The sequence below is a fragment of the Anopheles funestus genome, chromosome 2RL, assembly GCF_943734845.2.
Source record: "Anopheles funestus chromosome 2RL, idAnoFuneDA-416_04, whole genome shotgun sequence".
In the NCBI taxonomy this organism is placed as follows: Eukaryota; Metazoa; Arthropoda; class Insecta; order Diptera; family Culicidae; genus Anopheles; species Anopheles funestus.
Window position 1 is genome coordinate 52889252 of NC_064598.1, and position 21665 is coordinate 52910916.

Below are 21665 nucleotides of genomic sequence, written 5' to 3' on the forward strand. Positions count from 1 at the left end.
CATTTTTCACACTTGTCACTTGGGTTGTGGTAGTGGTACACGATGTTTTTCTGCCCCTCGCCCTCATCCGGCCAGGAAAGCTGTCGATACCCGTGAGTTCAATTTCGAACTTGGTTAGGCTTTGAGTAAAGGCAAGTAAAAAAAAATACGGGAGGACGTGACAGGTACGTTGTGTAAATGGATAAATTTGATAAATGCACGTGCAAACGGTGGCGAAGTTTTATTGCTAAGATTTCCGACAGCAGTTTGCATATTTCGATGGCAGCTTGACACTCATTGCTTTTGCTTCCTGTAATGGATGCTTCCTTCAAGTTTACAAAAAAGGATTGCTCGTGGAGAAAAAAGAAAGGAAAATTTGTTTCATTTTATGAAAGTTTTGCTGGAAAGAACATTAATTCATTCTAGTAATTGTGCATGGATCATCAATGTACTTAGGCATCTCTTTTGTCACTTTTTACACGGATAATATTATCTGTTTTATTTCCTTTTGATAATAAGCAGAATTTTATTTCTCAACACACTGCTAGAAAACCCATTTAACTCGTACACAACAATCGGATCTGGTTTATTATATTCTGTCCCATAAAAAAGACAGCTGGTATGCGAGTGATCCGGCTTCAGAATACCAAAGTTCCCGATACGATCTAATCTTCATTCAATACGATTGCAATGCAAGAGTTATAAAACCCGAGCAGCACGTGCTAAGGCGACACCGATTATATTCATATAAGGATTTAAAAAGTTCCCTCCGAAAAATTTCTCCTTTAATCTTATTCCACCCCCTTTTTTTTGCTTTTGCTCGTCTCAAGATCCCTAACCACACGTTTTAAAAAACACTCCTTCCTAACCAGTAAAGAATCGTAAAATTTTAAAAGTGCTCATAAAATCGTCGTTTAAGTGGCACCATGCATCGCACTTGGTAGGGAATCGGTTGCCGCAACGTCACGTTACGCGAGCGAGCTGTGAAGTTTTTTAGTGTCAAAATATGGTTCCATTTCTGTTCCCCGATTCCCTGCCGGTACCGTGTCGATTCCGCAAACAACGGTCGTCTGTGCGTAACAAGTGACTCGTAAAGTGTGTTGCTCTGCTTCGGCGCCCATCACTTGCCTCACCACGGTCATGATCACTGACATCGTCTTGCGCGTAAAACGATATCATAAACGCTTTGCCCCGAAACTCGATCCATCCTTAAACTTGGGCCAATGAAATTCGTTTTCAGCAAACTGCTTGAAGTAAAATTTGGTTTCACCGTGGCAGCGGCAGCTAACGTTATCAGCGTAATGACTTCACATTTTTCAGCCAGTTTTATCCTATTTGCTGGCAAAGTAAACATCGCACCTTTTGCGGTCGTCAATTGGATGGCAGTTGGGAAGCCATTTTTTATCCACGGTGCTTAGTGTGCTCGTTGGCTCGTTTTGCTATCCATTTCGCACTCGCAGCGGATTAGCGGAACTAGCAACAAAAAACCAACAAAGAGAGATGCCGATGAAGACGAATCTACAGTCGCATTTGGGTGTATCGCTTCCTTAGCAAATCCTTACAAAAGGCGGAACCATTGGATATTCTCGCTCATAAATAATATTTAATTAGCGTAATTAAAACGGCTGAGTAAACGCTGCGCCATCGAGAGCGCAATCGAGGATCCGGATTCTTTGCCGGAGGCACTCGAACAGTACAAACGTCTTTGGTTGGGGAAGCAAAGCAACAGCAACAAACAAAAAACTCCCACCTTGGTGTGGATGCTTTGGCATGATTGTAGGTACGGTGGTGCCGGAGAAAGTGCCACTTTACCATCGTCAATGGCGAATCACTTCACTTTCATTTGCGATAAACGCTCGAATCGTGCTGTGTTTTGTTTTCCTCGCAAAATCAGCCCCCGAAGCGGTCTTTAGCGTCCTACCGTGTTGCCGGTTCATTAGCCGGTTTTTGTAGCCATTGTAGACATAGACGACTGCTAAGCAACGCCAAATCGTTTTGAGCCATTTCCATTTTTAATGATCCATCAGAGAGCAAGCTGGTGCGCGGGTTTTTGGCAAAATGAACGGCAGATGAATGGCATCGTGGGAATAAGGATACAGCTTTGCAAGCTTGTAGATTGCAAGCAAACTCTGTTCCTGCTGAGAAATTTTGAAGATATTTTATTCATGTTTGTCAAACCGTTCCGTACAGATGGTATAAAAGAATCGGTTTTTTTTCCTAAATTCAAACCTTACATTTGTCAATCATAATTATTGATTTTTTACGTTGTTTGATTTGTTTTTGTTTTACGAATTATCGTGTTTGATTAGAGAAAAATATAAGTTTGCTGCTTTTGGATATAGTCCTAAGCGATAATGAATTATTTTTTTGGTAAACATTTTGTAACCTTAGGCGTGATAAAAATTACGTTTAAGCTTCATTGAAAATTTGTGAGTGCATTTGAGAGATTGCAGTTTACTGTATTTTGATACTCCATTACTCGCAAATCTGCTATTTTTTATTCTAATTATTTTCCACGTACGATTGTAAAAATGCAAAGATTAATAAATTGCAGAAGGTTCAATGCTCGATAAAAAAAACTTTGGAATATTGTCCCTAAAATAACATTTGATGCCAAACAAAATAACAAATTAAATTCCGAATATCAAATCCACCTATTTGGGTATCAAATAGGTATCGGTTAATGGAACCGGCTATCAAATCCTATCCGGATTTGACGGACGAATCTTCAACTGACGGATGGTCCTCAAGCCTGACTATCCTGCTACATGTAACTGAAGTCAAGGAAAGCCAGAAAAAGCAGACCAAGACCTATTGAAGTTCTCCACAGAAAATCATTTGTGTTAACCGTAGAGTTGGCAACCAAATTTACACACGTAAGTTGGCAACCGGCATACCCGGGTATTCCATACGTTTTGACGCATACAATTAATGGTTTTTTTTATTATGTTATATAAATTATTTACTACATACTATACTATACTATAATATACTATAATAATAATAATATAATGATAATTAAAGATTATCATTTATTATATTTTTTTAGATACGATAATACTAACGATCCATTTGAAATTTTAAATCCGAAAAGAAAAAGAAGAGAAACGTCATTCTCCATACAAAATGTATGGAATACCCGGGTATGCTGGTTGCCAACTTACGTGGTAAAGTTTAAAATAAATCAAAATAAAATACTTACTGTTTGCTTAAAATTACAATTTTTGTACTAAAATTCGGAAATAAAAAGTTGGGAGGCTACTGAAAATTTCAGGTCAATACAAGCAATGAAATAAAAGTTATTGCAGTTCAAAGTAGAAAAAAATACCCAGGTATTCGGTTGCCTACTTGAAGGTTAACTGAAAAAAGACAGGCAATAAGACTTTAAGATCGTTAATAAGGACGTGAAGTAAGTTGAGTAACGCCAGCCCATGGAGACACCTGGTACTTTGTACTGATTGTTTGATTTTGAAAAATTACTAACCTAGTGATACTCTCCTTAACAAATACAAATAAACTCAAATAGATAAAATCAATCAGTTTGTTAGTCAAACAACTACGGTAACCTGAATGCTTTATAGCAACTTTAACGAATATACAAAACAATATGCTTTATATGCCATGTTATAAAACAAGGTTAACATTCGGGAAAACATGAACTCGTTAAATCATACAATGGAATAATCCGTTACTACCCTTCGATTCCATTGTCCGCACACAAAAGCCTTTTCCTTTCTGTTGCCACTCACGGTGACCTGTTTGATTGGAGGATGATTTAATTAAACCTCGTCAAACTTATCCAACCGGAACGATAAGTCAACAGGCCGTTCCAATTAGAGCGAGGGAAACGGCTAATCATCTTCAGTAATTTTCGCCGTTTCTGCAGTATTCCGGTGCAATGTTGAATCTTATCAGCCGTTCAATTTACGTGTTAATCAGCTGATAAATGTATCAATCCGTGGAACCGCAAAACGATAGCTATTGTCCGTGGTAGTTCTCTTTCATGTCTTGCTGGCAAAGGCTTTAGATACAGCGGACTGCGCACGTGGAATGTTTTCACTGATTGATGTTTATTCAAAGCCGTAGCACATACAAGTGAGGAGGGTGGTGAAAACACTCAGTTAGTTGGGTGAGTAACGTAAACTTGTACCTGCACCCACCATCAAGCGACCATCGTACTGGACATTTTCCAAATTCCTCTCGGTCGCACTAATTGAGCGATGAAAGTTGCTCCCCATCGTGTCCGTGGGAGTTGTCCAAGGTGGAGTAAGGTGAGTGAACCCTCGCTGGGCATGGATTGTTTAATGGATTAATTAATTCCCAAACCATCTATTATTTCCCGCGGGATAAGATAAGGGGCTGACGGACACTAAGGTCCGAGGTCGAGTGTGGGTGAGGAAAATCTCGTCGAAAGTTCGGTCTCATTCAGAAACCATGGAATGGGAAGGAAACAAAACGCGGCAAAACGATAACCATTCACCATGGCTAAATGGCATTCGCTGAAGGATGAAATGGTAACGTAAGGGCGTTTGAAGGAGTTCTCTTTCCAGGAATTACTGATCATTAGGATTGAGCATTTGTTCGGGAATTAATGCCATGTTTGTTTAATGGCATCGATAAATGATGGTTGAAAGTAGGGTTTCATTTCATGTACAAGAGGGCTTGGGCTTTTTAATGCGACTATGGTTCGAAACCTTGTGAATTGTTCTGATAAAGGAAGTCAAACATTTTAAACCAATGTTTTTGAAGCTTCATTTTAAATTTAAAAAGTGTATTAAATGTCCACAACACTGTCAAAAGAGTTGATAGTGATGACAACCGTTATAATATATTTTTATCCACATTCAGCAAATCATGCTATTTTACATAATTTGCATCATAATGCAACATCCCTTAATACCCTTACACATTACGTTGTGAAGCGCTGGTGGCTAATGTCGGTACCGGGTGCTGAATGTAATAACCATCTGATACGAGATAAACATCATCACCCATTCAAACACTTCAACAACTTTCCTGTAAGTGGATTGCATCCCATGAATGCCGTTTGAAGTGCCATTAGCGAATGCTGGACCAATAGCACCGGTGTTGATTGCGATATAAATCACCTGATGTTTGGTAGTATGTGTGCTTTAAATGCGAAAAAAATATATATCATAGAATACCAAACATTTACATAACATTGACGAGCACAAGTGTGGGTGAAGGACACGATTCTCGTTTTGCAAATAGTAGCTCAATCATGTGATAGATCACTGTACATTGGGATGTACAAACACAAAGCAAATGGAATTGAACAGGTGGTTGCTACTAGAGATAATGAATATGTTATCGGGTTTTTGTTAGCATTAAATCGTTTGATTTCGTTGCCAAAGGAAGTCTTCTCATTTTATATTCTGAGTAAATTGTTTGAAATTAATTGAAGTTAGAGAGTTTTTAGGAGTCAGGAAATTCTAAAACACAAAATCAATTCTTGCTAAATATATATAGTTTGAAAAAGAAATTTGATATGTAAACTCACCACTTTTAACTTTGAACTGATCGTTGAACCGAACGACCCTTTCTTCTCGAAAACTCCAATATAGAAAAAATAAGATTTGAAGTCCTTTTTTTTGTCCCTGTTTTTAATTTCATATTCGTATTCGTTTCATCACAAAATGAGTATTCTTAGCACACGTATTTCTACACGTATAATATCTTATGTGTTTATTACGTTGATCTGATGGACATTTCACATTGAGAGTATTTATTTTGATATCCTCAAGCTCCCTGCACTTAATAAACTTTTTGGTGCATTTTTATCGACTCCAAAACATTTTTAAACTGCATGAAAGTTGCTTCACCATGGCAAGTAAATCATAAATTCCCTCATCAATATGTTACTTTTCCGATTGGTAATAATTCAAAGTTTGAACATTTTTCTCCCATTTTTTATATGGAAGTAATTTGTTGCCGACCAGCTAGCACCTGAACGATAGACATAAATTTCTGCACTAGCAAACTCCACCCACTCACTGCCCGGCTCACAAAATGGAGAAAAGCTTTCCGACACCACTATCCACACGTTCGGCAAATGTGGCCAACTTTTTGGTACTTCCGCCTCCCACTCGAACCCGACCGCATTCCAACGCTCAGGGTAAAATGCAATGTATTTGATCGGTGTCCGGTTGAATTTTCAGGTGACCATATACTCTTCTCTCTGGTGCTACCTTAAACTACCATCCACCCCCAAATGATTCCATTCACCATTTACGGTTGAACCACCCGTTTGAACGCTTATAGCAATAATAAGCATCGTCGTAAAAGTTTCAACTTTTGCACCTTATCATCAACCTCGTGCGGAAGAAACGCATGGCAATGGGATCTATAGAAAGGAAGGTGTGGCCCACTGGTAGAATTTCTACTCGTTCGTCCTATCGAACAGGTTTCTCACGCGTTTTTTTTTTGTTGCTTAGCTGTTCACCTCCCAGGTTCCGGAAACTTGACCCAAGAAGCAATTTAAAATTTTCCCCATAAACTTTTAATTTTGCTGTTAAGTGTTTTTTCCTTGCGAAAGAAAAAAAACTCGCCTGAAACCTTCCCCGTGACTTGATTCCAGTCACCGGTAGAGGCTATTATATAGTTGGTGTGTGTGTGTATGTGTGCGTTTGAGTGAGTATTTGAGTTGCTCAAGTGCCATTTGTGCAGAAACAGCAGGACACAAGTGCTCCAATTGAATGGGTGCAGTGAAGAACAATAAAATGGTCACGGTGCGAAAGGTGAAGTCGGAGGTGAAAACGACAAGTGCCTATTTGATCACAATTTTCTCACATTTTCGCTTAGTGTTCGTTTGGCATAGGGGATCGGTATCCCGACTGGTGGAAAGGTAACCGGACGACACACGCAAACCATTGTACGTACCAGTGACTCGTGCTGAAACGATGAAGATAAACTGTGAGTAAAATTCGGACCTGGAGACACTCGCTGCCAAGGGCAGGGAGTGAACCAGTAAGCCACAAAAATGACAAAAAAAAAGGAATTAAATGAAAGCCTTATCAACTTTTGCTAACTATCTACGTGACGCAATAAGTGGAATAACCCTTTTTTTAAAGAGGAAATAATGCTTCGGATCGAGAGCGAAAAAAGAAGGTTAAAGCCGAACAATTTGTCGCAAGATTGAAGCTTTAATATCAGTTTCAACGCAACGTTTTCGTGCTAATATGTAGTTTTATTTGCGAAATGACAGTGGCCCAACATTAACATAATGTTCATTACATCAAAATTTCTTTGAGCATAACTTCAAAATAATCACCAAATTGCTTGTAATGCTAAAAATGCATTAGACCATCGCTATGAAATTCTTTGAAATTTCTCGGTTGTTAACAGCCAGTATTTGCTGTCTTTTCATTCTCTATTCATTCGACTACATTTCTTTTATGTTTCTCGTTGCTTTCTACGCGTACCGAGAAAACTTCTCAATCTACGAATAACAAACCATAACACCATTCAGCTCTCGCTCGTGTTGCTTGCTATCGCCATAATTTCAAACTAATCAAATAAATGCATGAACTGGAGGAGGTAAAAAAATTCTTCAAACATCCAGCAAGATCGCGGAGGGCCGTAGACGACCGCAAAATCCTCTCCAGATGAGCCAATCCATTTCGCACACATTCTCCGCATAACTTCAAGCGTCCATGGTCAGTGCCGCACGAGAACGTCGAGAAATTTAAGTTTAAAATGACTTACTTCGGATTCCGCCCAGATAACCGACCGACTCAGTTCCTCCGTACCGTCAACCGTGAAGATGCTTAAGTCATCGGGACCTGGGAAAAACTTTGCCCTTCGGATCGAAATTCACGGTTTTAATATTCAGAAATCTTCATCCAATTAAAATATTGATTACTTTTAGCAAAAGATTCCAGAAGCTGTGCGTACATAATGATGACGTTCGAGGTGTGAGACGCTAAAGGCTCGCGTTGGCACGGTGACGCTTGGGCATAGCTTCCGGCGTAGGGACAGACGGTGGGAGAGGCTAGAGTAAAACTCCTCCGCAATTGGAGGAAGATATAGAACTAGAAAAGAGCACTCCAGAACCGTACCGCTTGAGTTACGATGTGCACAAGATTTTGCTTTGATGTTTCCGTTGAGTAAAAACACGAGTTTGGTACAAAGTAGATTTCACAATCATGAGAAACAAGCCGAAAAGAAAAAGTCCAAACAAGAAAAGATGGATGGATTTCCGCGTTGTCATGAAGGACACGAAAAGTGTGAGCTGGAATCGGTGTCAGATTGGTGCTCCAAAGGATGTAAAGTAACGTTTCCGGAATTTATCATCCCCATTCAATTAAATTTCAACTCGTACAGCCGAATCAGCAATGAGAGTTTTGATGATTCGAGGCGAAGAAGTTTTTTTTTGGACAGAAATTGCTATACGCCAACACATTAAACTAAAGGTACAAGTTTATATTCAAGACAATATATGCAAATTGAGGCTGTTTATAACACATGTATGCAAATACATATCTTTTCCAGTAAAAGAAAATCGCTGATCAGTGATTGTAAAGTAAACGCTAAAAATCATCTCAACATTAATTTGAATTAGAATCAAAGGATATCCGTGGTACAAGAATTCTTAAAAGCATAATGCATTTATTAGGTAGATTAATGTGAACATTAATGAACTCCTTAGTCGACAGAGAGGCAAATTGTGAGTATGATTGTGACTAAATTGAACTCCAAGCATTACATTAATTTATGTGTTCCCTGCAATGTTAATACTATACGCAGCATTTTCGAAATGATCTTTATTTTTATATTAAAGATATTGAAATTATTTCATCTTCATCAACTCTTTTTCAGTGGACTTTAGCTTTCTTTTCATAGTGCTAAATTATTGCAGCTTTCTTTGAGCAGGCATCACCACAAGAATCAATAAAAAATTGTTAAGGGATGATTAAACTACTACGTAACGCAAACAAATTACTTTAACAGAATTTGTAATGCAAATGGATTTGATCGATACTGTTGATCTGCCTTTATCATATTACACAGATCATATTACACAGATTTCTTGATAATTGCACAAAATTTACAAAAGCAAAATCTTCCAAAATATTTAAACCATGGCCGTTGCATGGTATAATCTGCTATAAAAATACTTTTCTTTGCCAAGCGGCAAGTTTCACCTCAGTAACAAATAAAATAACAAGAGAATATTCTACTTAGAGGATATACTATTTACCTGAAATCTTGCAAACAAAACAATTTAGATGATTTGTGTGAAATTCAATTCAGTCAAAGTGGGTGTGAAAAGAGTAGAAACTTGAAGTCGGTGAAACAAACCGATATTATAGAGATATCAACTGCTCTTAACCGTTGCTGTGAGTTAAAAACGTAAAATTAAACAATTTTGTGGAATAATACAAAGATTGGTGACATGGACTTTAGTGGTGAATAATCTATCCTTTGGTACCTCATAATATTTACTCTAAGTAGCGCACTGGGACACTGTTCTGCTGCAGTGGTCCGTTCTTCGTGCTGTGTTGCAACGGGAAAGCAGGAACTAGGATGCTATTTTACAGCTATCTCGTCTTTTTTATCTTAATTTCTTTTTCTGTTCGATTCTATACGATATGTATGTTTTTTTTTTTTATTCATAAAGAACGGCCTGGCCGTATTGCTTATACGATACGATACGATATGTATTTGGTAACACAAAAATGCTACAATTCAAATTTTTGCACAATCTGTGATGTGAATGTGTGATATGAAGTGAATGCATTATTGTTGTAAATATGCTTAAACAGTTATTACGCGCTTCTATTGTAGAAAAAGACTGGGTGTGTGACGCAGCCGTAGGCTATGGTAAAAATCTGGAATTTATGAATTAGATTCTTTACAATGTTTTATTTTTCCAATGCTTCAACTTCATATCTTTCCATGTTATATTACCCTCAGGACATCTACTCAACTGTTGTGTAGTTCATTGTCATGTTTTTTTTATGTTCTACTTATAAACATCGTCAACGACAGGCGCTCAATGGCGCTGAATATGAAGAAATCATTGGCATTCTTCACGTATCAAAGTTTTACATATTCCTCATCCTTTGACACTACAAGATTCTCGTGGACGGTTAATAACTGGGACCAATCCACGATACTGTCGGCCGCCTTGTAGAAGCTGTGATATCGGTATTATATGGAGTTCCTGCGCCAGAATGAAACATAAAATTTACATTCTCCTGTATGTCACTATAATTGCTCACTGTTAGAACAGTGATAAATAACAGAATAGATGTTTCTACTATTCTTAAATATGAGGAGCAAAATAGAAGCGGGATCACTTTCATAAGCAGCATTAATAATATTCTTCGAAAGTGCTAAAATCTGTGTTAAACTTACACATCTGGACATCTGGGTCAATATTTGTCTATCTTACGAATGAAATATAATACTAAGAATTTTATGCCATATTTTTTCTGTTTGAATTGAGCATAGTGTACGAAACATGATGTTTGATTATCGAAACTCCAGAGCTGAATACTGTCTAATAATTGCAAAAGTTCACTTTGCTCACCAAAGCTCGCAACAGGTTTCTCGGAAATTAGGAATTCCAATGCTTCCTGATCTCATTGTGTGATAGGAAACGAAATGGTGAAGCAATTTACATTTTGATTTGCCCATATCATAGCCTAATAGATACCATTTTCACTTCTGGTTTAAACTAACCACCAAAGAACAGTGTTGTACCGATTCGAGATGGAAATGCTTTTTGTCAGCGAATGGGCAATTATTCTACCTACAAAGAATCCTTCGAAGGTGCGCCATTTTACATTTTTTTTCTTTGTGGAAAGCATTACGAGCTTGAAACATCACCGGAAGCGGCCAGATATAACCTTCCCGAGTATAGAGTTAATACGCCCAAAAAGCTTCGCAAAACGTTTGCATAGAGCGAGGATTGAATGAAATGACAGACCAGCTTGGGCGAGATTGGCGTGGGAAGCATCTGTTAATTAAATCTACTTTTACCGTGTTGATTTTTGATCAACAATTTCAACCGAAAACTGCACCCAACGGGCACCAGGGGATCTCCGTCAAGAAGCACCTAAATGCCGCTTGACTAATCAAATCATTTTGGTAGAATAACTAAAACAAATTACCAGCATCGTTAGAGCAGAATGGGATCGGGTTGGTTGGGTTTTGTCTCCGTCTCCCCACGGAAAGCTCACCCAACCGAGCACCCCAAGGCTCGGCGAACTTGTATCAGGCAGGGAAACTCTTCTTCCATCGGTCGGTTTCCGTTGGCTAAAGTTTGCGACACAATTTGCCGGTCCTGGTCGAGGTGGGCTCGAATTTAGTAAAATTTGCACAGTAAACTTTTCACCGCAGGCAAATATCGACGAAATTGTGTAACCAAACAACGAACGATGCTATGGTGTTGATGGCGCTCGGCTAGCGAATGGACACGAGGTGGCATGGGATGGAAAAGAGAATGGGCCATACTCACCATCCTAAGGTGGAAGATCTATGTGCCGAAAGCGATTGACAGGAGAAATAAACGAGCATTTCGAGCACCTTGGCAATGGTTGATCTAACCGCCCGTAGGGTAAATTTACAGTTTATGAAGAGCAAATAACTTCAATTTACGTAGTTATTCGCATTGCATACAATCCGATCCTGTCACGCTGATTTGCCTTTAGCGTTTACCTTATCAAGGCTGTTTACAAAAGGTAAAGTTTTCTTTGAACGTGCAGCAATGTAATCAAAATTTCCCTGAAACAATAAACTAACACATTTTGTTTGTGTGTACGTTACATTCTTTTGAATATGTTTTTTTGTTATTGTTTTGGTTTGCCATCATTTTAAGTCATCCAGAAAACCGACGTGAAAGTTTTCCTCTGTTTTCTGCACACACTCGTTCATAAAGCAAGCTGAAAGCAACCATGTCCAGCTGGATGTCCTTTGCCAATGCTCTCGTCGGCAAGGCAGCATTTATTTATAGCATCCATTAGATGCACTTCGCCGCTGCCGACTAGTGGAAGCACTTAAATCCAAACGGTCACCTAGAAAACTTACAAAGTTCTTGAACGAAATTAATGAAAGCTCACCAACAGCAAACGATTCACAATAAATCACAACAATTCTCTAGCGACGCCGAAAGACAAACCATTCCGGTTGTAAGTAGCTACTTAATTTTTGGCACTAACAATCTAATGCTTTTGAAAGAACACCTTTGGGAATGTACTGCAACAAAACTTTACATGACTTTAGTTTGGTTACTTATGTTTTACCGTTTGTTACAAACTATGATAATAAGCGCATAATATGTAGAGGAGGAAAATGCATTGATTTTGTTGTACGAATAAAATAAACTGTTTATTTTTTGTTCAAAACAAACTTTGTTCAACAAAAGCTTTGTGACACTTGGTGAGCTAAATATGAAAAACAATTAATAAGGCAAGGGTAATGTTGTTCTGAACATTTCCAGAGCTTTTAGAATTGTGAAATGGAATGGAATTTTTGTTTATTAATGTACGACGAATAGGCCGTACTGCTACAAAAATAGTTTATATGGTAACAGAAGACTTATATTTCACAACATTTTACTGTGTAATGTAAAAATAGTACGCATAGCATGGGAAAATATTCACTTAACCTTACAAAGCACACATTAAAAATATTTTATCTAGCGCTTGTTTTGAAAATAATCCTAATAAAACTGTTGTAGGATTAATTTACAACGTAAATGCTGGATTTTAAGCTTTTCAAATTGCCGACGGTGCAGTTTAGTATTTCATATTACCCATCACTCTTACGCTCCACCTCACAGGAACTTTTCCTCCAAATGACCGGTACTCGGCCGTAATGCCAATATTGAACTTTTCAAATTACTTCCGGTCGTTAATTTTCAATTTTAACCCGCACCCACCCCAGGTTTTGGCTACATAGAGTGCCTTACCTATCAAATGGGTCAAATCTATGGTCCACAGCGGATCATGTACGAGAACCACACCACAAAATACGAAAAACTCGCTCGAAATTCTAACTCTCAAAATTTCTCACCATTCCATGCTTTCCCGCTCCTTCGATACCGGCCATTGTCATGATGTTTTTTTTTCTGCCCGCTATTTTGAGTACCTTCACGTGAACCCGAACGTAGAACTTGAAGCGAAATGTGGGTATGGCACAAGTAAAACCAGGCAAGGGCATTCTCGCTCCCATTAATATTCCTCCGGGGTTTTATTGAATTTTGTCCAAACAAACCAGAAAACGCGGACTACAACCCTGGTTGGAGGACTTTTTCGCACCGGTCATGCCACGGACCCGGACCCACACGAATGCGGAAGCATTCCAGACTGAAAGCCACCTTTCAAACACAAACCAAGGTGGTGGGTTCATAGAACAACCGGAACGGTTTTCTATCTCACATTCTTGCATGACGAGATGTGTTTGTGAGCAAAGTGTGCAAAAACTTGCGTCCTGCTCGCTTAGCACCTTCCTCGCCAGCAAGGCATTCGTACCTACCAGCACTATACCATTCATCTACAACGATAGTTTTCCCTGGGAGAATTGAGGGTTTTTTTCTCCGTCTCGCTCAACCTATACCGATGATTTATCAGTTAACGAGCGAAACTTACGGACGGCACTGTGCTCGGAAAAGTGCAAGGAAAAGTTGGGATCCAATCTCGGTTCGATTGGTTGGTTTACGTTTCGAGTAGCGGACACGTTTTTCCTGCGCACACAAGAGAGCCTTTGGAGATTCACTGCACCACGGTCACACCTGCTGCCCGGAAAGGGGCGGGAATAAGTTTGAATTTAATTGAAACATATTGAAGCAATCTGATAGTTAGCTGTCGAAATCGAGCAGGAGCACGGCGAGAGTTTGCAACTTTGGCACAACGTACAAACCAACCGATAACGGCAACGTTGAAGGCTTTGATTTGCGTGTTGCAGGTGCAGCGAGTTTTGCAGATTAGTGGTTGAAGTTGCCGTTATATATTAAGGGTTATAAAATAAATAAAACAAACTTTCATGTCGAACATGAGTGGATAGTGTTGAAATGCATGAAACAAATGTAATGTAAAAAAATAACTCTCCCTTTACTATTTGTAAAATACCCTCAGCTACAAGACTAGAATCGTTAGTAGACGGTTCCGTTAAATAATAATCAAATTAACTACTAAGTATTTTTTGTTGTCTAAATCACTTTTTGACACCAAAATATCCTTAATAAATTGGGAAAGGCTAAAGAGTTATGAAGGAATATGAACTGATCGTAAAAAATTTGGGTAAATATTTCATGTGGTTTGAGGCAAATTATACTTGTGACCTTTAAAGTCATACAAGTAACATACGTGATAGGTCGTGATAGGTAACACACATAGGGTCACTATCTATAGGTGAAGAATGGTGAAGTTGTTTGTGTAATTTGAACAAACGTTTCATATTTAAGGAATTTTGAATAAAAATTTGTGCTAATTTTATTCTTCATACTGTGTTTGTTTCGGCTACTTTTTGCTTCCGTCCACTCTTCACTAAAACATTTATTTTTTTACTGCTTTTGTGTTTCGTCAGCCTTTCTTTGATTACAACCTGATGAAAGTCCATTTACCAGACTTTCGAAGTTTGCAAATTATGATTGGACAAATACACCGTGTCATATTGCTGAATACGTTTAAACATTTTGTCTTTTATAAATAAACCGTAACATACAGGATGTTTAGGATGAATTTGATATATGTATACAGTGGAACGCCGATTATCCGTGGGGAACTCATCGGGACTCAACCCTAGCCGGATAAGCGAATATCACGGATAATAGGAACAACTCTTTTGATTAATAAATATTAGTGTTTAGTGTCTAATAAATGGACATTCTTTCAAAAGCAAGATGTTAGTTTTCTTAGATGCACTTTGCAAAATAAATTTGTTCCAGTTAGTTGAACTTGAGCAACTTTCATCATTCCCTATTGAAGTTTTTAATTCTTGCCATGATCGGCTTTGCAATTAACATGTCAATTCGCCTTTGGAACTGTCATTTCCGAGCTGCACGGATAATGGGACAGCCGGATAAAAGGTACCCGGATAATCGGGACTCCACTCCAATTGATTATATTTTTCCATATATTCTTGCGATTGTGGCACTACAGACTCAGGAGGTCTTAGTTTTTCTTGACTTATTTACTTGCAGCAGAATAGTAAGTCCTGCGTACGGCATTACGGTCTAAATAAGATTTTATACTCATCCTGCCGTGTAGACATCGGTGCCTTTTATTTCTACGACATTTATCATTTCTATTGTTTGACTTCCAAACTTCCCAGCCCCTTTTTGTAAGGAACGCAGTTGGAAAAGCACACATTATATTTCCTGTAAAATAAAAGCCTGGCTAAACGGATAAAATTCAAATATCTTTTGAGGCTTTTCCCAAAAAGACTTTTGATTTTGATTCAATATTGTTGACAGCGTTATAATTTACTATGGCTGTAATTCGTTTTACGTAAAAGATACGTAAGATTTTCTATTTTTCTTGCAAAGTTTAAGTTCAAGTTTATCCTGAACAATCTGTTTATTTTATGATATTATTGTTGTAAGGTACTCTTCCTTCCAAACCTTATCGATACACAAACTTGGTTTGATGCACTATTTAATACACGTAATGGCAAAATCTGATTTATACAATATTTGGCTAAACACTTAAAAAAACTAAAACGTTTGGCTAAAACGGTAAATAAAAAATATTAACATTATCAGGGGACTAGATATAAAAATCTATCGTTCTTATGTAACCAAAATAAGCTGCAATTTAATAAATCTGGTTCAATGATTTGATTAAGATCAAACATTAAACTACTTAAGCGTATGTATAAACAAAACCAGAAAGTAATTTTCTACCATAATAAAAATTCATTTTTGACTCATATTTCAAATTCTTGTTTGAAATTCCTTCCTGAAATTTTGGTAACTCCTGCGGTCCTGATTAAAGAAAATAAAAATCTGAAATCTTCTTCTTCTTCTTCTTCTTGGCTTTAACGACCTTACAGGTCACGCCGGCCATTTCTGGCTTACTAGACTTATTTCACCACGTAGCCGGATAGTCAGTCCCTGCTACGGGGGAGGGTTCGGATGTGATTTGTACCCGGTCCTGCCGTGTGGACCGGCGCCGTTTATCACATACACCACCGAGCCGCCCTTAAAAATAGCTACACAATACAAATGAATCAATAGATTGTCTTATAACAAATTGAACAGCATCTTTTGAAGTATAGAGCGAGTTAGAACCAATACTCAGTATATCTGTATCCACAAACTCAATTAGTTTCAGGAACTGAGATACAGTATGGGTTGCGTTCGTTTTTATTCCATTACAGAGCAATTCGATCAAATCAGAAGAGCAACATCCACCAGAGAGCCTTTTAAATCTGAACTCGAATAAGATTTCTCACCGTACTCAAAGCTCAAAGTAACTAACAGCAGCGGTAAAGCAAACTATCGCTTACCGCAAACTGCAATTCAAGTGTCTGACACACCCTGCCGGCCGATATGGAGCAACATTGCAACAATTCCCATTTTCCTGTTAATGACTTTTAATTTACTGCTACAATGTGCATACACACAGCCAGTCTGCGGAAACGCATTTTGCTTCGTCCTGCGTTGCGGCACTTTGTGCAAAATGGTGCTTTGCTACCAAGTCATCCCATCGGAAGTGTCCACTTTTGCTGCCGAACGGTACGATGTGCTCCCGGTTTCTGGCACGACGATGTTCGCGTTGGCTACGGGAGAGCTAATTAAATTCCGAAACATCCTCCGTTTGCACACAACGGTACAGTGTCATGCTATTTCATTAGCTTTACAGCCGTGCCATCGTTCGCACGGTGTCTAGCAACTCCGGGGTATTCGTAGCACCCGAACGCCGATAGAAAACGCGTGGTAAAAACTCAAGCCATTGCTTTCAGCTTACCTTCGGTTGCGTTTGGGCGGCTTGGTTTGGTTCTGCGGGTACCAAACGCCCCGAGAAGGATGATTTTGAATTTTGTCACAGTGGAATCTGGCTGACAACACAACCGTGACTATCGGCCGATTCCTGGATGAACTCCAATCGCGGTTATATAGTTCGTGATGTCTGTGGATGCTCTTGCTAATCAACTCGGGGCTTGTTTTGGATAGCCAGAAAATGCTAATCGTTACGCAGCAACGACACATGGTTGACCGATGCATTGTATGGTGTGTTTGCCGGGATTCCGGAAACGAAATTCTCGCAGGAACAATTACCCTATTTCCCAGCATCATGCCCGCCGCTGTACGGTGCTGCAAGAAAGTCGTGGGATGGAAAATGAGATTCCATTAACCGTAAAGCTGAAACCGTTCCCGGAAGTGTTCAAAGTATGGACATCGTACACTTCCTATTTTAGCTCTTTCTATCCCTGGTGTAAACAATCCCAATCGAATAGTGTGAAATTGTGATCCATGGAATGTTTAATTGGTGATGGTGTACTTCTAGTATTGCATTCGTGGTATTGAACATTCAAACAAAAATTACCATTTTAGCTTAGATTTGCTTTTTAATTTTACATTTGAGAACAATGACCGATTTTTAGTTAAAAAAAATCATTTTTATGGACAATAAACGATACATATTTTTCCTAATTTATTGTTCTGCTTGCCCAGCGATACCTCACTGATCGAGGCGATAAATATCGTGTGATTTCCAATCAATTGCCAGTGAATTTAATTAATTTAGTTTAAGTTTATTAGTTAACTTCTTTTAATCATCTATCAATTGTTTACGACGACAGTTGAGTATGTTTTAAGTTGTTTTGATTTACGTTTTAATTAATTTGAGCATATTGTGGAGCTTATCCGAGTGATAAAGTGTCTGAATGTCTTCAATTACGTCAACCCATGACTGGAAGATGGCTTGAAGAAGAGAATCTTACATGCCAAGCAAGATTATATGGTTGATAAAGTTTTCACGCGACTTGCGGTTTTTGTCAAATATCTTCCGTTGGTAAAAACTAACCCGAGGTCGGGTAAGGTCTTTTCGACAAAGTTACCACAACGAATCAGCGACAACATAAAACAGCCCGACTAAGACGACTAAGTTCAACCCGGGACAGAATAAGCCGCTTTTATCTGGTCCATTAGCAAGCACGACCCAACGAAACGATGCGGTCGGGCGAAAAGTGGCAAATGGCATAATTTGCATTGTGCAGTACGTTTAATTGTTTAGTACAATCTGACATTTGCGCCAAAACTTGTGCCACTGAAGAAAGCAAGCACTTGGCCAAACTTGGATTTTGTTGCGTGAGAGAAAAGGAAAGCATTAGAACGAAGCTAAACATTTTCACTTTGTCACAAACAATCATTTCAGTGAGAAGAATTCTTTAGGATTATTTGATAACTTGGTTTGAGCAATATGTTAACAAAAACTTTAATACTTTACAGCATCTGTCCAATGCGGTTTAAATAGTTTCGGGCGCAGGCCAGCATTAAGCTTTCATGCTTTAAACTTGGCCAGCTTTAAGCATGCATCACAAATTTACCGTCCAAACATAATTTTCCTAAAACTATTCGCGACCAAAAGCTACCCCTTAACCATTTCTCGGAATATATTTTTACCACCGATGTTGGTGTGTACAATAACTTCGTTCTGTCAGATCCGTCCGTCATCACTCACCGGCAGGCACAATTTAATTAAATACAGAAATATTTTGCATTTTCCCCAAGCGAAAAACCATTCATATTTTCTTATTTCGCTATGCATTCTGTTTAGCATCAGCTTCACGGCGTCAGTCAGCTGGGTCAGGATTCTCCAAAACCCAACTGTGACCGATTCTACAAATCTCGAAAAGCAAACGGTATACACAAAACACAGTTCTGCTGAATCAATTATACTTTAGAAATGTGAATGTGACTATGTTTTTTTTCCCGAAAGGAAGTGTATTTGAACGAAAATTAAACGAACTACCGCTGCGACATGGTCTTGAGGTGCGGAGGTTAAATTCCAAAGTAACAAATTTGGTCGGTCACAAATTGCTGAATGCTTACCACCATGTTGTTCAGTGTCAGTGTTAGCTCGGCTTTCGGTCTCGATGGTTGGGAGGTGCAGTTTGCTCTCAGCACGTCGCCTGGCTCGTACCGGGTATGCTCCGTCCACAGGGTGGGTCCACTCTCTGGTAGCTCTGCAATGATACGCACAGACACACATTATATTTATGGGACAACCGTGTTTTAATGCACTACAATATCGTTATTATTAACTAGCAAGTACAGTTCCTTATAGATGCCATTCCGGTTGACTTACGGGCGGTAACTACGAGGAACACGAAACCAACCACAACTACACATAACACGTCGAACATTTAATAGTTAGCCATATTACAGTGAAGACATTGTAGTGTAGCTAAGACAACTCATCTCTCAAACCAACAAGGTCTTCTGTATCCAGACAACGCAGTATCGCAACCTGCATCCGAGTTTCGTAGGTGAAAGCCAATAAAATTGAGATTGTCATATCCATTTGTTTCATCCGCTACCATCACAACCGAACCAGCTCAAAACAATGAAGTTTTGGGCCAAGAAGTGGCAAAGTTTTTGATTTGACCCCAACCCAGACGAAAACGCGTTGATGAGATCAACCAAAGTTTCAACATAATTATGAATAATTGAGCGAGTTTGGTTCATAAACCCATCCCGTACGCAGCCAACTCACACGCAACGCAACATGAGAGCTTTATCCTTGGGCGAAGAATTCAGTCGAAGGTGCTCGAGCTTCGAAGGTCACAGTTAGGAGGATGTGTTGGAAAATTTAATTTTACCCATAACGTAAGGCTTTCGGGAAAGTTCGAGCTCGCATTGCGATATGCTAAACGGTGTAAGATGTTTGTGTTATTCACTAGGAAATATGTAGACACAAATTGGGATCGTTTATGTTATTTAAAACAAAAACTTTCTAGCTTTTATTGTTGTGATGGTTTAATTAACATTTTCTGAAATATTTCAGCTAATTAATGAAGCATTTTTGGTTGCTAATTTAAAACTCTAAACTTAAGCAATTACATCGTTCAAGCATAACTTCTGTCGTTCTGTACGAAAACGGATAAACACTCAAAATATTGGTGTTTTTTATCTTGTTGTCCTATCAAACAACGATTTAATTTCTCTCAGAATAGAACGACAAATTTAAAAAAAAAACACCCAATAAGTGTAACGTTTTTGCAATGGTCATGATCTTCCTTCGTGTGACAAAAATTACTTTGCGATGATGTAGAACATGGCATCCTCAACAACGTCCATGAAAGATGCATGCCAAAGTTCGAGCGCCGAATTAAACCCTATAATGTTGCACGTCACTCCACTATTCAACAGCCACTCGAAACGAGTGGTAGTGATATACTATCGCCGGACCGAAATTGCCCCTTTTACACCCTCGGGCGTTGCCCAGGCACCGCAAAGAGCAGCTCAGTTCAAGTGGTTTGCTCTTCAACTCGACCATCGTTACACGGTTCGACGTCGTTGAACCGGGCCCCGATGCAGCCGATGAGTGAGCAGGTAGGAAACCAACTAGCACGAGAACGGAGACAAACTGAAATCGGCACCGAAGCGCACGGAATGATGAACGGGAAAAATAGAAAATGCTGCAAAATATCACCAACGACAAAACTGGCCCGCCGGACCGGGTAAAGACGGAAACGATGACACCGACAAATGTTGGTCGCCGGTCACAGCAGTGGAACTGTGTCGAGCAGGTCCTTTTAAATAATGGTCCCTCTAATTGACCTTTAAATGAAATCATGTGACTAATGTTGTGCGGTTTTCCACTTGGAGCATTCGGTAGGTTTTTCCTACCGTTTGACCCCACGTTTTTTGGGTAGCTTTGCACTGTGAAAGGGTCAGCTGGTGTGGGTGTGTGTGTGTGTATCAGTGGGGTAGCAGGGTGATCGATAAATCAATGGCCAACAACACTTGGGGCCGGCAATTCGACACCGAAGTGTTCATTTCAGTAGGAAGTGCTGGGCGATCGCTTGCAGTGCATTAAAGTGATGCGGTTTTTGTGGTCATGCAATGTGGGCAAGTTCGGCTTCAAGACTTCAGTATCTAAAATGTATGTTGCTTCTGGGATTAAATATTGCTGAACGGTTTTTTCATCTATTTTTTTATTGCGTTTGCACATGTTTCCACTTTAGTTGTGTTGTATATTTTGTTTTTTTTTTTTAATAAGTAACAAGTGTGAACAAATGTTTTACCTTTCAATTTTGATTGCAGAAACTTTATACGCTTATACGATATTCGCTTACACGCATTAGAAAACAAAGGCCCGTACCAGCTTTAATTGATTTGCCTAAATTTGCATTCCCTACAGCGCAGTGGCACCAGGGGCGATTGCTTCTACGAAAGGGAAGTTTTACCGTGCCATATATCTTCTAGCTCCAAACCCGCATGCCATACAATACCACATACGATCATTAATGAGCTAAAATACACACGCACATGCCGTGCTCTCTCGCCACTCTGAACAAGGAAGGCAAATCTCCGGAAGCTACTTCAAAATGCTCTCTGCAAACCCTATACACCATTACCCAAAACGTGCACGATTGCCCATTCTCTGGGGTGGAATGGGATGGAATGGGTTTTGTTTGGAGATAAATGGAGCCCGCTAATGCCGAGCCCGAAACTGAATCCGTACCTCGAAAAGATGCTGCAGGAGTAT

At 39.1% G+C, this 21665-nt stretch overlaps 1 protein-coding gene across 1 annotated transcript in view; it reads right to left on the reverse strand.

The window, feature by feature from the left end:
• Positions 1–21665, reverse strand: part of LOC125760814 (uncharacterized) — a 172440-nt gene that overhangs the window by 31879 nt on the left and 118896 nt on the right. Inside the window, exon 5 of the mRNA XM_049421334.1 lies at positions 19004–19137. Within this exon, the coding sequence (XP_049277291.1) occupies positions 19004–19137 (134 nt within the window). The remainder of the gene's footprint in view (positions 1–19003; positions 19138–21665) is intronic.